Source organism: Mustela erminea, chromosome 7, assembly GCF_009829155.1.
Source record: "Mustela erminea isolate mMusErm1 chromosome 7, mMusErm1.Pri, whole genome shotgun sequence".
Taxonomy (NCBI): Eukaryota; Metazoa; Chordata; class Mammalia; order Carnivora; family Mustelidae; genus Mustela; species Mustela erminea.
The window spans coordinates 13,261,183-13,275,050 of NC_045620.1; the positions used below are offsets into that span (position 1 = coordinate 13,261,183).

The following is a 13,868-nucleotide window of genomic DNA, read 5'->3' on the forward strand; positions in this document are numbered from 1 at the left end:
TGAGGTGCTGGGTCATGCTCCCTGTGCGGCATCTGCCGTGTCCAGCGCCCGACTGCAGTGTGGATGGGACATGCCAGTGTGAGCCCCTATTGTGCCTGGGGCTCAGCCTTGCTCGAGCAGAGGCCAGACCCTTAGGGGCTCCCTGGGACATGCAGGCCAGGACACTGGCCCGGGTGACTTGATCCTCAGGGCCTCAGAGGTAGACTCTGAGGACCCGTCTGCAGCCTCATGTCGAGCAGCAGTGAACTTGGGAGCCAGAACAGTCCTTCACCCCGAAACTCCTCCTTGGTCATGGCCTTTCAAGCAGTGGCCTGCTCTCCCTTCTCAGTCTCTTCAGAAGTCTCTGCAGAAGCCATGATCAGGTGTGCCCTTCCACGGATGCTCACAGGAGATGGTGCCACAGACACGCAGGACCTCCTGGGCCAGCACCCGCCACAGCAGACCCACCACGTCGGACCCACCGCGGGAGCTCCCTTGTTGCTGGATGGGGTGGCAGGGTCCACATGGTGTGGGGGAGAGTCTGTGACACAGAGCCATCGTAGGCAGAGTGGCCCCTCTGGTGGCTACTGATCCCAGGGCTGCACCGTGAGAGGCTGGGCGTCAGCTCCGGGATCAGTCATGGCTGCTGGAAGGCTGCGTGGATCTGGTTGGTGAAGGTTCTGGGAGGGAGGTGGCCTGCCATGGGACTGGCCCCCGCGGCAGCAGCAGCAGCAGTAGCATGACACAGCTCACCGGCCAGTATTCCCAGAGGCTAGGACATGGCCATCAGCCAAGTCTTTAACGGTGACCACGTGACGAGTTGCCTGTGGGGCTTCTCCCACGTTCTCTTCAGATTTATGATGTATGCGCCAATGCTCTTTTTTTTTTCTTTTAAGATTTTATTTATTTATTTTTTTAAAAGATTTTATTTATTTGACAGAGAGAAAGAAATCACAAGTAGGCAGAGAGGCAGGCAGAGAGAGAGAGGGGAGGAAGCAGGCTCCCTGCGGAGTAGAGAGCCCGATGTGGGGCTCGATCCCAGGACCCTGGGATGATGACCTGAGCTGAAGGCAGAGGCTTTAACCCACTGAGCCACCCAGGCGCCCCAGGATTTTATTTATTTAATAGAACACAAGAGAGGGAACACAAGCAGGGGGAGTGGGAGAGGGAGAAGAAGGTTCCCTGCTGAGCAGGGAGCCTGATGCGGGGCTTGGTCCTAGGACCCTGAGATCATGACCTGAGCGGAAGGTAGATGCTTAATGACTGAGCCACCCAGGGGCCCTGCGCCAATACTCTTCCCTCTGTGCATGTACGGATCCGTGTGGAAGTCAAGGTTGGTGCCACCTAAGTGAGTTCTGGCTGCAAGGAATTTGAGGACATCCTCCTGCCCCAGTGGCAGGACATCAAGGGCTCGGGACATGGTGGACGTTTCCTTTAAGTTATGAAGGGAACCCAGGACTACGCCTTAAGGATCCCTCTGAGTAGTGTGGTATGTCCAGATAATTGGTTCTTGAGAAAGAACACAACATGCTAAGAACTCCGAGGACACCCTGGGGGAGGTCCCTGGATGTTCTGCCCAGAAAACAGGAGGGTAGGGAAGGACATTCATGAACCCTACCACCCCCACGTACCAGCTGTGTGAGGTTCCGCAGGTCACTTAACCTCTCTGTGCCTCCCATTCCCCAGCTGTAAAATGGGGAGGAAGAGAAGAGCATGTGTTGCTCCCTGCGGTAACCGGGAAGATGAGGGAGTTAATGCACAAAAGACACCTGGTGGGATAGGGCGTGGTGCAAAATAAGGGCATTACCAAAGTGGGTGAACTGAAGTAAACAAGAAAGGGTATTTGATACTTGGTGCCCGGCACACAGTAGGTACTCAAAAGAGACTTCTCAAATGAATGCATGAAGAAGTTGGTGTCTATGGGGAAAACCATCCTTGGATGGTGGGTTCTGGAAGTGAGGTCCCAAACAGCTCAGCATGAGACAGCCTTCAGCGGAACCTGCTCTCAGTCCCATACCAGCCAGCTACAGGGGAGATGTTATAAACACGGAATCCTGGTTGCTCATTGCCGTGAAGGGAAGAGTGGTTCCCAGCTATGACGTCGTGGAAAGGGCGCAATTAACCTTGATCGGGGGTTTATTTACTCCACAAATAGAGAAGCCCCGGCTGGCACTGGAGCCTTGCTCCTTGCCAGTCCTGACTGCGAGGGATTTTCAGAATGGCTAATTAATAAGAAGCAGGCGCCTGCCTATCCCTCCTAGTACTGCTGGGCTTTGAAAAGACCTGCAGGGCCCAGTGACAGAAGCTTTGATCTCTTTCTTTGGAGAAAAGATGGAAGAAACATGGAGGAAGCAAACACTAAGTGAAGTTCCTGGTCCCATAAGCAAAACACCATGCAGTCTAGTAATATTTTTGATGGGGTGGGAGTCACTGGGCTGGGATAATTTTGGATAAGCACAGATTAACTATGGCTCCATTTTTATAAGGTTTTCTCAGGGGCAGGCTTGGAACATTCCAGCCACATTCCTCTGAAAGCTGTCTCGTTTTGAGCGGTGGGATACCTTATTTCTGGAACCCATGTCCTACCCGGGTTTTCCCCTAGAAACTAGACATACCGCTTACTTGGTCAAGAAATATTTTTTTGAGTATCGACTGTATCAACATTTATATTAAATAATATATGTATGCTAATGAAGCAATCAAGCCTTTGAAGAAGGGGTGCCAAACTCTTGGTGGTGGTGATTCTGGGAGGCAAGGTCAGAAGCGGTATTTGATTTTTTTTTTTTTTTTTAACCAGTATGCATGCATTACTTTAGGCAGCTGACAAGAAATCGCCGAGAGGTGAACATAAGCAGAGTGACAGAGAGTCTCTGGAAATCTCTGTGACTGGGTGATGCGGAGGAGGCTGCAGGCTGGGGGTTGGGGCTGCGACCTGGGGCTCTGACCCAGGCAGGTACACTCACCCTCATAACCCAGCCCGCCTCTCCTCTCCGCTTCTGGTGGAAGGCAAGCTCAATAACCAATCAAAAGGGGGCAGTTTGGGCTCCCCAAATTCCTACCTCAGGTCTTGCCCGTTGTCATCAGATGAGACGTCATCAACGTGGATCTGGTCACAATCCTACGGAGAATGTGGCAGGAGGAGAAAAAGAGGAAGTGTGACTGTAGTTTCTGAGAGCAAGTCAGTTTCATAAGCTGAGCACTGCCGTAGGAGTCAGGAGTCCTGGATTCTACTGTGAGCTTTGCTCCTAAAGGTTAGGTGATCTCCCATGAAGTCTCATGCCTTCTGTTGCCTTTGGGACCCTTATAAACGAGGTTGGCTGTTGAGGGGGAGTGATCGTGTAATCTATCATGCACACCCAGACTGTTTTGCAAGTAAAGGGACTACTGATAAGATTGCATTGGGAGGACAGGCACAAAACGGGACCACCTGCCTCTGCCCTTGGGTGTGTGAGGACATAGGGGCATCCCGGCCCTGCCGTCGAAGCCTCTGTCTTAATCAAGGTATGTCCTCTGCGTGGAAGGCTCTTCTGCCTTCATTCGTGCAGGGAACCTTGGATCGATCAAGCATTCACTTCCAGGGGCAGCCCCTTCCCCAGGCCCGCTCTGCGTCCCGTGATCTGTGGCCAGCACTGATCGGGTACTTATCATAATGTGTAATGTACGAGGCTTGCCATTCCACAGACTCCCGTGCCCTGCTGCTCTCCACCACTCACACACGGCTCAGTTCTCTTTGGGCAAACATCTTAGTACGGGTGAGTTAAGACCGAGGGGAGGAGATGACGGAGGTGGGCACGTGACCCAGGCCCAACCAATCAGAGGGACCCAGGAGCCTTCCGGCCTCAGTGATGGTGTGAAAGGGGAGCATGTGGTCTAAACTAGACCAGTGAGGGCCAGCCCGGGACTCTGGCTGGGACCTCGGGGAGGGGGCTTCTCCTCTAGCGCAGCTGCCAGGTGGTGGGATACAGCCTGGAGAAAAGCAGATCTGAGAGCTGGAGAGGGATGAGGCCCTGATCACAGGATTTGATCCCCGGGATCCAGCCGCAGCTGAAGCCAGAAACCAGACCACCCGGACCGTGGTAACCTGAGTAATTAATACCACCCCCCTCCATCTCCCAAATGTCCATGCCCCAATTCCAGGCCCCTTATATGGCGAAAGGGACTTTGCAAAGGGATTAAGTTAAAGGTCCTGAGATGGGGACATTATTCTGGATTATCCAGGTGGGCCCTACGTGTAATTACAGGGGGTCCTGTGAGTGAGAAGCAGAGGGGTATTTGATGACGGAGAGAATAGGCTGGGATGGCACTGGGATGGCACAAGCCCAGACATATAGGTACCCACTAGACACCACAAAAGGCCCAGACTCCTCCCCTCAGAGCCTCCAGAGGAAACCAGCCTTGCCAGCGTCTTCAGCCCAGTGAGACCGCTTCTGGACACCCGGCTTCCAGAACGATAAGGGAACACTCAGCTTAAACCACTGAGTGTGTGGGGATCAGTTACAGCCACCACAGGAAACGATTCCCTGGGCTCTTCGGTTTGAGCTAGTGGGGTTGGATTTCTGTCACTTTGCAACCGGGTCACATAACCGCCTCCCCTGAAGCTACACGCAACATCCAGCCAGAGGGGTCACCTCTGCCCCCGCCAGGAAGTCCAGCCAGGTGGCAGGAGGACCAGGCGAAAACCGTGAGCGTGCTGTGCCTGTTCCTGCTCCTGGTGAACCCCAGGCTCTGGAATCTGACCACCTCCTGGCTGTGTGACCTCGAGCCAGTGGCATAACCACCCTGAGCCTCCAAGGTCGCCTTGGGAAAATGCGAGACAGAGGAAGCTCCTTCACGGGCTTGGCGTGAGAAGGGAGGTGCTGAGCTAAATGTACCTAGCGCCGGGGCTGGAACACGGCCGGTGTGACATGAATGGTAGTTTCCATTATTGTGTTAAGATTCAGGAGTGTCCACATTTTGGTTGCAAGGTAATTTCAGGAGGCAGGTGTCTCCTGGAAAATACTACAAGGGAGAGGGGAAGCACATGGAACTCTGAGGTTGACCTCTAAGAAAAAAACTGGTGGGGACATCTCTGGCTGGTTGATGGATGGGTAGAATCTGGGGGAAAAAATGGCATTGTCAACGTTTTGAGCACATCTCTTTTTACTTAAGGAAGAGGTTTGAATTTATCTTCGAGAATAGGAGATCCGCAGGGGACGGGAATGATGGGAACCCCTCCCCTCATTAATTTTTAAAGACCTATGGGGTAACCATGTTGTTATGGAGATGTGGGGTTGGGGACAGTGGCATTTGGGGCGGCCTGGGCTACTCTGTGGGGATCAAGGCTGGAGCCTGGGAGAAAGGGGTGGTGTGGCCACTGTTCTCTCTCTGGTCCCCTGAATGGGCTTTAGATTGCTAAGGGGTTTGCTGGAAGGTGAGGTTCGCTTCCAGAGTGCCTGGCACATGCTGGCCCACAGCCCTGTGGCAAAGTGTGACCTTGAGTCCTGACACCTGGGACCTCTCACATCCGTGGGCCTGGGACAACGCCAGGGCCTGGGTAGCAGCGTGCTCTGACAGGCCTGGATGGAAAGGGCCTGGACGGTGGGGAAGTTCCACCATGCGGGCAGGTGGGAGTAGGGGCAGACGGCAAAGAACATGGCGGATGTTAAGTGGCGAACCCAACTGAGAAGCTCTTTGGGGAGCACTGGGAAAAAAACTGGGGCTACGGAGTGACCGCTCTTGAGCTAGCTTACACCCAAACCTCTACTGTTCCTCATTCTGCATTTCCTTTCTTCCCATGGGCCCGGAATTCTCATCGATATTTGGCAGCCTCAGGTCTCCCCAAGACTTTTCCTAAAATAGCAGAACACAACGGTACACCCCAGCTTGAAAGGTTCTACAGTCACGCTGTCTAATAAAGTAGTGATTAGCCACGTGTGACTATTGGTAATTATTTTTAAATAAACTTAAATTCAACAGCATACAAAATTTAGTTCCTTAGGCCTATTTCAAGTGCTCAGTAGCTACATGTGGCCACTGGCTACGCCCATCGTCACAGAAAATTTTAGTGGACAGTGTTGCTGTCAAGGGATAAAGGAACCAGGCTGACGATTCTTCTGTGCTGATAAGCTCACTTAGGGAAGAGCTTGCGAGCCGGCCTGGAGACCGGGCTCACTCAGCCCATGCTATGCTTGAAACATTTTTTTTGGAACAAGAGCCAATATGTAAACTCGGGAGACCTCTCCTTCTCTCCTCGCTTCTCCCTTCTTGTTCTCACTCCCTTCCTCTGTCTTTCCAGATTTTCGGCGACTCAGACTTTACACGCTCTGGCAGTGTGAGGCTTGCATTCATCCGTCCCAAGCCGTCCCTGGTCCTTTCCAGGGCTCTGCAGGCTCGTCTGGGTTTTCTGCCCTTCACGTTACGGCTTACATGGCCCCAGTGGGCGTGCTAGTTGGAGCCCTCTGAGCTGCAGAAATCTTACCTAGATGGAAGGGCCCTCGACCGGCAAGCCTAATATGTTCCTGAAAATGGTCTTTAAAAGCCAACGCTGACTTTGAAGACCCAGGCAGAGAGAAAACAAAATTAGTAGCAGACTTCTACCCCCCGTCCATGGCTTTGCCTGAAATTGGAAAAACACCTCCTTCTGCTCTCCAGTCCTTGCCTCAAGCTCAAAAGCTGCTCCGGGGGTCACACGGGCTCAGGCCCCTGGGCAGGGCTCCCTGTGCTTTCCCTGATGTCAGGGGAAAGGCATGTGGGAGGCTCTGGTTTTCTCATTTGCAAGGGGATTGTTGGGGGCGCTAAAGTGTGACAACAGTAGCGATCACATTTCGGGCTTCATAAAATACCATGGCGCTCAGCTAGACGCTACCTCATACTCCACCAGCTGACCTGGATCCTGTTACCCACTGGGCCTGGGCTGGCAGTGAGGGGGGTGCGACAGTGCCGAGTAGGGGAGCTCTGGGGGAGGAAGATCCTACACCCCCCAATTCTCCTGCGTGGGGGGCCAGGCTTTGGAGGTGGGATGCTGGCTTTTCACAGCCTAGGGTGTTTCTTGCCTCTTCGAGGTCAAGTGTGGCCATGCTGCGGGGTCTGAGCAGGATCTGCTCATAAAGACAGAGGAAAGGTTCTGATGCCCGGACCTGGGTGAGAAGCCTGGGCCTCCATGCAATTCCAGACACGGAGAATTCACATTTTCTGATCCAGAGAAACACCCGCACATTGGCTTGCGCAAGAATGTCCATCATCCCAGTGAAAAGCAGGAAAACACCTCAAGTTCCCTCAACTGGATCATTGCTAAATAAACCGTGGTATGTCCATTCAGCAGACTCCTGCCTGGCGGGTCAGAAGAGTCAGGGAGACTTTTATGTTAGCACATGGACGTATTCCCAAGACATCCCATTGTGTGCGGGGAAAAAGAGAAGCCTGGGGAACAATACAGCCAGGTTCACACTGTACATATGCTGTTGACCTAGGAAAAACATGGGGTTTTGGAGCGCTGACCCCCACACAGTCAAAAATCTGTGTACGACTTCTGACTACCCCCAAACTTAACTGCTAAGAGCTTTTGTTGATTGGAAGCCTTACTGGTAATATAAACAGTTGCCACATATTTTATATATTATATGTATTATATACTATATTCTTACAATAAAGTGAGCTACACAAAAGAAAGTATTAAAATCATAAGGAAAATACGTTTTACTTTTAATAAATATAGGACTGTGCTGTATTTATTAAAAAATCTGCGTATCTGTAGATCCATGCAATTCAGACTCATGTATGGGCGGCTCAATCAGAAATCAGTAGAGCATCTGACTCTTGGTTTCGGCTCAGGTCGTGATCTCGGGGTCATGAGATCGAGCCCCACGTTGGGCTCTGTGCTTAGTGTAGAGACTGCTTGTCCCTCTCCCTGCACGCCTTCCCCTGCTCGCTCTCTCTAATAAAAAAATCCTAAAACAAGCAAACCCATGTTGTTTAAGCATGAACTGTATTTATAAAAATCCATTAAAAACAAAGTAAAATATTTTATATGGATATATACATATACATAAATGGAAAAAGAACGATCTGGAAGCTTACGCATCTGATTGGAAGCAGCAGTTCTATCTGGGAAGGCACTGGGATTGGGTTAGTGGTCAAAGGAGGCTTTAAGTTCATCAGAATGCTTACTCCCGCCTTCTCTCCCTCCTCCGCTCTCTCTTTTTCTATAAGGATAATGTACATATGCATTGCCTTTGAAAACAGGAAATGTTTCATGGGAAGGAGACAGGATCTAACACAGGAGCAGGGGAGGAATCAAGGGAGAGGGAGAAGCAGATTGCTCTGCTGAGCAAGGGCCCTGATGGGCTACTTGGTCCCAGGACCCTAGAATTATGACCTGAGCCGGAGGCAGATGCTTAACCGACTAAGCCACCCAGGTGCCCAGCACCTTGCCTATATTAAGGGCGATGCTGTTGACGTGCCGTCTCACGGAGGAGAAGACGAAGTGGGGAGAAGTGCAGAAACGTGCCGTTGTGGGCTGAGTTGTGATTGTGAAACCCCAGCCCCCAGGACCTGCAAACAGACCTTATTTGGAAATAAGCTCTTTGTAGATGATCAGGTTAAGGTGAGATCAAGAGGGTGGTAGCTCTAATCCAGTATGGTGGCGTCCTTATAAAAAAGGGAACTGTCGACACAGAGACAGACACAGGCAGGGAGAATGCCAGCTGAACATGAGGACAGACAGGCATGGCACAGACTCTCCCTCACCACCATCAGAAGGAACCAACCCTGCCGGCACCTTGGTCTCAGACTGGTCTCAAGAACCGTGACACAGTGTTCCTGTCGTTTCGGCCACCCAGTGTGTGTACTTTGTTCTGGGAACCCCAGCAAACGGATACAGTGCCCCAGGCTACACAGTGATGGAGAGCAGGAGCCCAGATCTACAAAAACCACTTGTAAAAACACTTCTTGTGGCCCCAGAACCATATCACACAATACATGGGTCAAGAGCAGGGACGTTTCAAGGATGAAAAGTGGCTCTTGTCTCCCAGGTACTTAACATATCACTGGGAAAGAGGAGGTACATGTACATGAAATGCCGCACGGCTCATTTAACACACAGACCTACTGATCACCTGCTATGTGCCCATACTAGGCTGGATCGTGCTTGTGTCCTGGAACAGTCCCTGACCCCTTGCTTCCCCTCACCTTGCTCCATGAACCCATCAGCAAATCCTGCTGGCTCTCCCATCAATGTATGTCCACCATAGGTCAATATATATTCACAACAAGTCAATGTGTAGCTGGTATATGTCCACGATCTGACCATTCACACCTCCTCCACTGCTCCCATCATGCTCCAAGCCCTCCTTCTCTCCCACTGAGATCAGCGCTCAGCAAACAGCCTCCCTGTGCAAATAAAGCTTTATTAATTTTTTTTAAAAGGATTTTATTTATTTATTTGCCAGATAGAGATCACAAATACGCAGAGAGGCAGGCGGAGAGAGAGGAGGAAGCAGGCTCCCCACGGAGCAGAGAGCCCGATGTGGGGCTTGATCCCAGGACCCTGGGATCATGACCTAAGCTGAAGGCAGAGGCTTTAACTCCCTGAGCCACCCAGGCGCCCCCACATAAAGCTTTATTGCAGCACCATCAAGTTCATTCATTTACTACTGTCCATGGCTACTCCTGCCCTACAACAAGAGAACTGAGTAGTCAAGACAGAGATAGTGTGACTGGCAAAGCCTGAACTAGCTACTACCTGGCTCTTTACAGAAGTAGTTTGGGGACCTCCAAGTCAGACTCTTGGGTCACTTCCTCACTCTCCCTGCTTCTCCCCTTTCTACACTCCATCCTGCCAGGCCAGTCCATACCTTGCAGCCAGAAGGGTCCTGTTCACTCCTAAGTCAGGTCCCGTCCTTTTCTACTCAAAACCCCACAATGGCTCCCACCTCCCTTGGAATAAAAGCTCAGTCCTCACAAAGGAGGGCCCTGTGTGCTGCAACCCGTCTCCACCTCCCACCATCTCTCACTGCACTTGCAGACATGGCAGCCTCCTGCTATTCCTTCAACAACTGGTACACGCCCGCTGCAGGGCCTTTGCACCTGCTGTCCCTTCTATTTCAAATGCTTTTCTTTCCCTTTCCAGTTGCCAAAAGCCGAAGAGGCTCTGTTGATATAATCTTCTTTGTAAAAATGGCTCCAATGCCACCTTACATCGGGACAAATAACTTGTCTTTGTTTTCCCACTTTGTGGGGCCTCTAGAACAACCTAGGTCTGATATAGTGGCCAATCTCTACTCTTAGCTGGGAATTTTGAAAAACTCTAAAGATAGCATCCATCAGAGAATATAGCAGTTAGGAGCATAGACTCTGGACCCCAGGTTCTGGCCCTGCCACTCAGGAACTGAATGACCTTGGGCAAGGTATTGAACCTTTTTGACCCTCAGCTTCCTATCTGTAGCTGGGCTATGGAACACTACTTACCACACTGGAGTACTGCAAGGATTAAATGAGTCAGTAGAGCTAAGCACTCTGAAAAGGAGAGAAAATGAAAATTCTTGCTATTATCACTAATTTGAATCCTACAGGCCTGAACTCTGTGCCTGACACAGTAATGGTCAAAGAGGAACAGAGTTCACCAACAAGAGAGACTCATGGACGGCCAACCCTGCAGATAAGGCAATTTAGAAGCAGAGCAGAAAAATGCATTCCTCACTCAAACCCCACCAACATGTCAGGACACTGTGCACTCATGCGTCTCCGGGAGCCGGGGCAGGAGAGAACTGGTAGCGACGTTCAGGTTCGCATCTCCCGGATGTTGCAGTTGCGGTGTTCAAACGCCCTTCCCTGGGCTTCAATCCCAGCCCTGCCGTATTCTAGGTACGTGACCCTGGGTGGCTTACTTCCCATCAAACTTTTAGTTTTAGAATGACTTTAGATTACAGAAAATTTGCGAGTATAGTTTCCATATATCCTAAGCTCAGTTTGCCTTATTGTTAACATTACACACACACACACACACACACACACGTTATATATGTAACATCTTACATATATATGCATTTTAAAGATTTTCCTTATTTATGAAAGAGAGAGAGAGAGGAGGAGGAGAAGTAGAGGGGGAGAGGGAGAGACTCCATGCTGAGCGCAGAGTCAGATGTGGGACTTGATCTCAGGACCCCGAGATCATGACCTAAGCCGAAACCAAGAGTCAGACGCTTAACTGACTGAGCCACCCAGGCGGCCTAACATCTTATATTTGGGTGGTGCACCTGTCACAGCTAATAACTATTACTATATCCTTATTAACTAATGTCAATTTCTTTTTTTTTTTTTAATCACAAGTTGATTGGCAATTTAATTTTTCTTTTCAACATTCTGTTCTGCAGCTTCCTTGGCCCTTTTTGCCCGGAAGCCGAAGAGCAGGGCATTGGCATGGGTCACATGAAGACTGACGAACAGCCTGTGTTTCTTCTCCTCTGGGAGGACCCCGACTGTCTCCGCATGGACATTCCGTGTGGGCATGACCCAGCCCATCAGCTGGGTGCCCAATCCGAGTTCTTCGGCAGAGCTAGTCATGTGGACATGTTCGGCCTTCTTGGAGCCACTGAGATCCCAATGGTCTGTGCCACCTTCTCGGGGATGCCAGGCACCAGTAACCCTTCCAAGCAAAAGCCCCTGCCAGCTGGACTTTGGTGCAATGCCTCACCGGGGGAGGGGGGCAGCCCGCGATGGGCCAGATGGGTTCTGATGCAGGGCATGGTCAAAGCAGTGTGCTTTGGCTCGCTGGGCCCTGCCTCTGTGGCTCTGCCACGTCCGCTGCTGGAACCACGTCGCCACCTGCTCCTGTCAGTCCTCGTGGAAACGGGGCTTCAGGATCGTGCCGTTCTGGCTGGGCACACGGCTGCCACCTCTGGGCCTCCTCTGAGATAGGCCGGCCCAACTAATGTCCATTGTTTATGCAGAAATCTTTAGTTTTCTCCCTCATGTCCTTTTTCTCTTCCAGAATCCCCTCCAGGGCATCACACCACATTCTGTCCTCTTCTCTCTTTAGGTTCCTTTGGGCTGTGACAGTTTCTCTGACTTTCCTTGGAGTTGCTAATACTTTCAAGGGGTACCAGCCAGCTGTTTTGCAGAATGTCTCACAGCGGGGATTTGCCCGTTGTTTCTCTCCGGGGTAGACGGGGTTACGGGTTTCGGTGAGCAGGACTGCAGAAGAAAGTGCCATTCCCACTGCATCATGTCAAAGGTGCATCCTATCAACATGACTTCCCCTGCTCATGGTGACCTTGACCCCCTGGCTCAGGTGGTCTCCATCAGCTTCACCCACTGTATGTAAGGTGACTCTCCTTTCCATACTGATCTCTCTGAAAGGAAGTCACCATGCAAAGTGCACAGTTGGGATGGAGAATCTAAATCAATGAGTCAGGGGACCCTGGGGGGCTCAGTCGGTTAAGCATCTGACTCTTGGTTTTGGCTCAGGTCATGACCTCAGGGTCATGAGATCGAGTCTTGCTTCTGGCTCTGTGCTCACTGGGGAGTCTGCTTGAGATTTTCTCTCGCCCTCTTCCCCTCCCCCATCCAGTGTACTCTCTCTCAAATAAATAAAATCTTTTTTTTTTTTTTTAAAGATTTTTTAAAAATTTATTTATCAGAGAGAGAGAGGGGGAGAGAGTGAGCACAGGCAGACAGAATGGCAGGCAGAGGCAGAGGGAGAAGCAGGCTCCCTGCTGAGCAAGGAGCCTGATGTGGGACTCGATCCCAGGACGCTGGGATCATGACCTGAGCCGAAGGCAGCTGCTTAACCAACTGAGCCACCCAGGCGTCCCATAAATAAAATCTTTAAAAAAAAAAAAAGATTCGGAATTTTCTGCATGGGAGAGTCTCCTATTCCCCTCCACTTATTTATTATTTTAATCGTTATCTGTATCATTGTGGACTCACGGGTGCTTTTTTTAATACTCAGAGTCCAATAGTGTGTTCCTTGTTTTTGTAGCCCAAGTGCTCCAGCTTTGGCTACTCAGAACTCCTCCAGGGAGCTCCTGGGTCCCTCTGACATCCTTGGTCCCCGTGCGGTTTTTGGAGCACTCCCTTACTTTCTGACACCTTAAGATGCTCCACATGTATTATGGGTATTTCTTGGCCCAGCCCTAGAATCAGCCACTTCTCCACGGAGGCCCGGTTCCTCTTCCCAGAAAATGGTCACAGAACCCAAGATCTGGGTGTCTGGGGTGCCCATGGCCACCACAGTGTCAGCATTTCAGGGCTCTCTTGGGCGACAAAGTCTCCAGTTTCTTTTAAAAAAAATTACGAAACATGCTTAGTATACCCATTTGTAGGTGTGTCACAAAGCATGTGGCAGGCCTGAGAAATAGTACCAGTTACAACCCAGATCCCTCTTTCACCAGGCGTCCAAAATCGAAGCCCAAAGAGGGCCTAAGTGGAACTCATGTGAAGAGTCACGAGGCGCAGGGGAGAGTGCCTGCGGGACCGCAGGGGTGTCCCGCCTTTCACTGGCAATGATGGTGATCTGTCCGTTTGTCCTGTGCTCGACGTCCAGATTTAGTTTCCGGGGGAGGGCCCTCTCATAAAATGGGGAGTGGAGAGCTTCTCATCTTTTTCTTTGTTTCGTAATTTGTGCTAAATGGGATTTATCCTTTCCTTGAATGTTTGGTGGGATTCCTGTTTACCACCAGCTCAACCTGGTGCCTTTTTTGAGACTACGTCCTTAATTGCCATTTTAGTCTCTCACCATCATTGGTTTATTTATTTTTAAATTTCCCCTTGGGTTAATTCTGGTAATTTAGGTCTTCCTGCCAAGTGTCAACCTCATCTAGGTTTCAAGTCCATTGGCATAATACTGTACAATATTCTAATTAAAAAAAAATGCATCTCGGGGCGCCTGGGTGGCTGAGTGGGTTAAAGCCTCT

General features: G+C 50.7%; 1 protein-coding gene and 1 pseudogene across 1 annotated transcript in view; both read right to left on the reverse strand.

Moving 5' to 3' along the window:
• Positions 1 to 13,868, reverse strand: part of EYA2 (EYA transcriptional coactivator and phosphatase 2) — a 189,616-nt gene that overhangs the window by 25,359 nt on the left and 150,389 nt on the right. Inside the window, 1 exon segment of the mRNA XM_032350455.1 lies at positions 3,039 to 3,097. Within this exon segment, the coding sequence (XP_032206346.1) occupies positions 3,039 to 3,097 (59 nt within the window).
• On the reverse strand, positions 11,118 to 12,429 carry LOC116594860 (annotated as a pseudogene).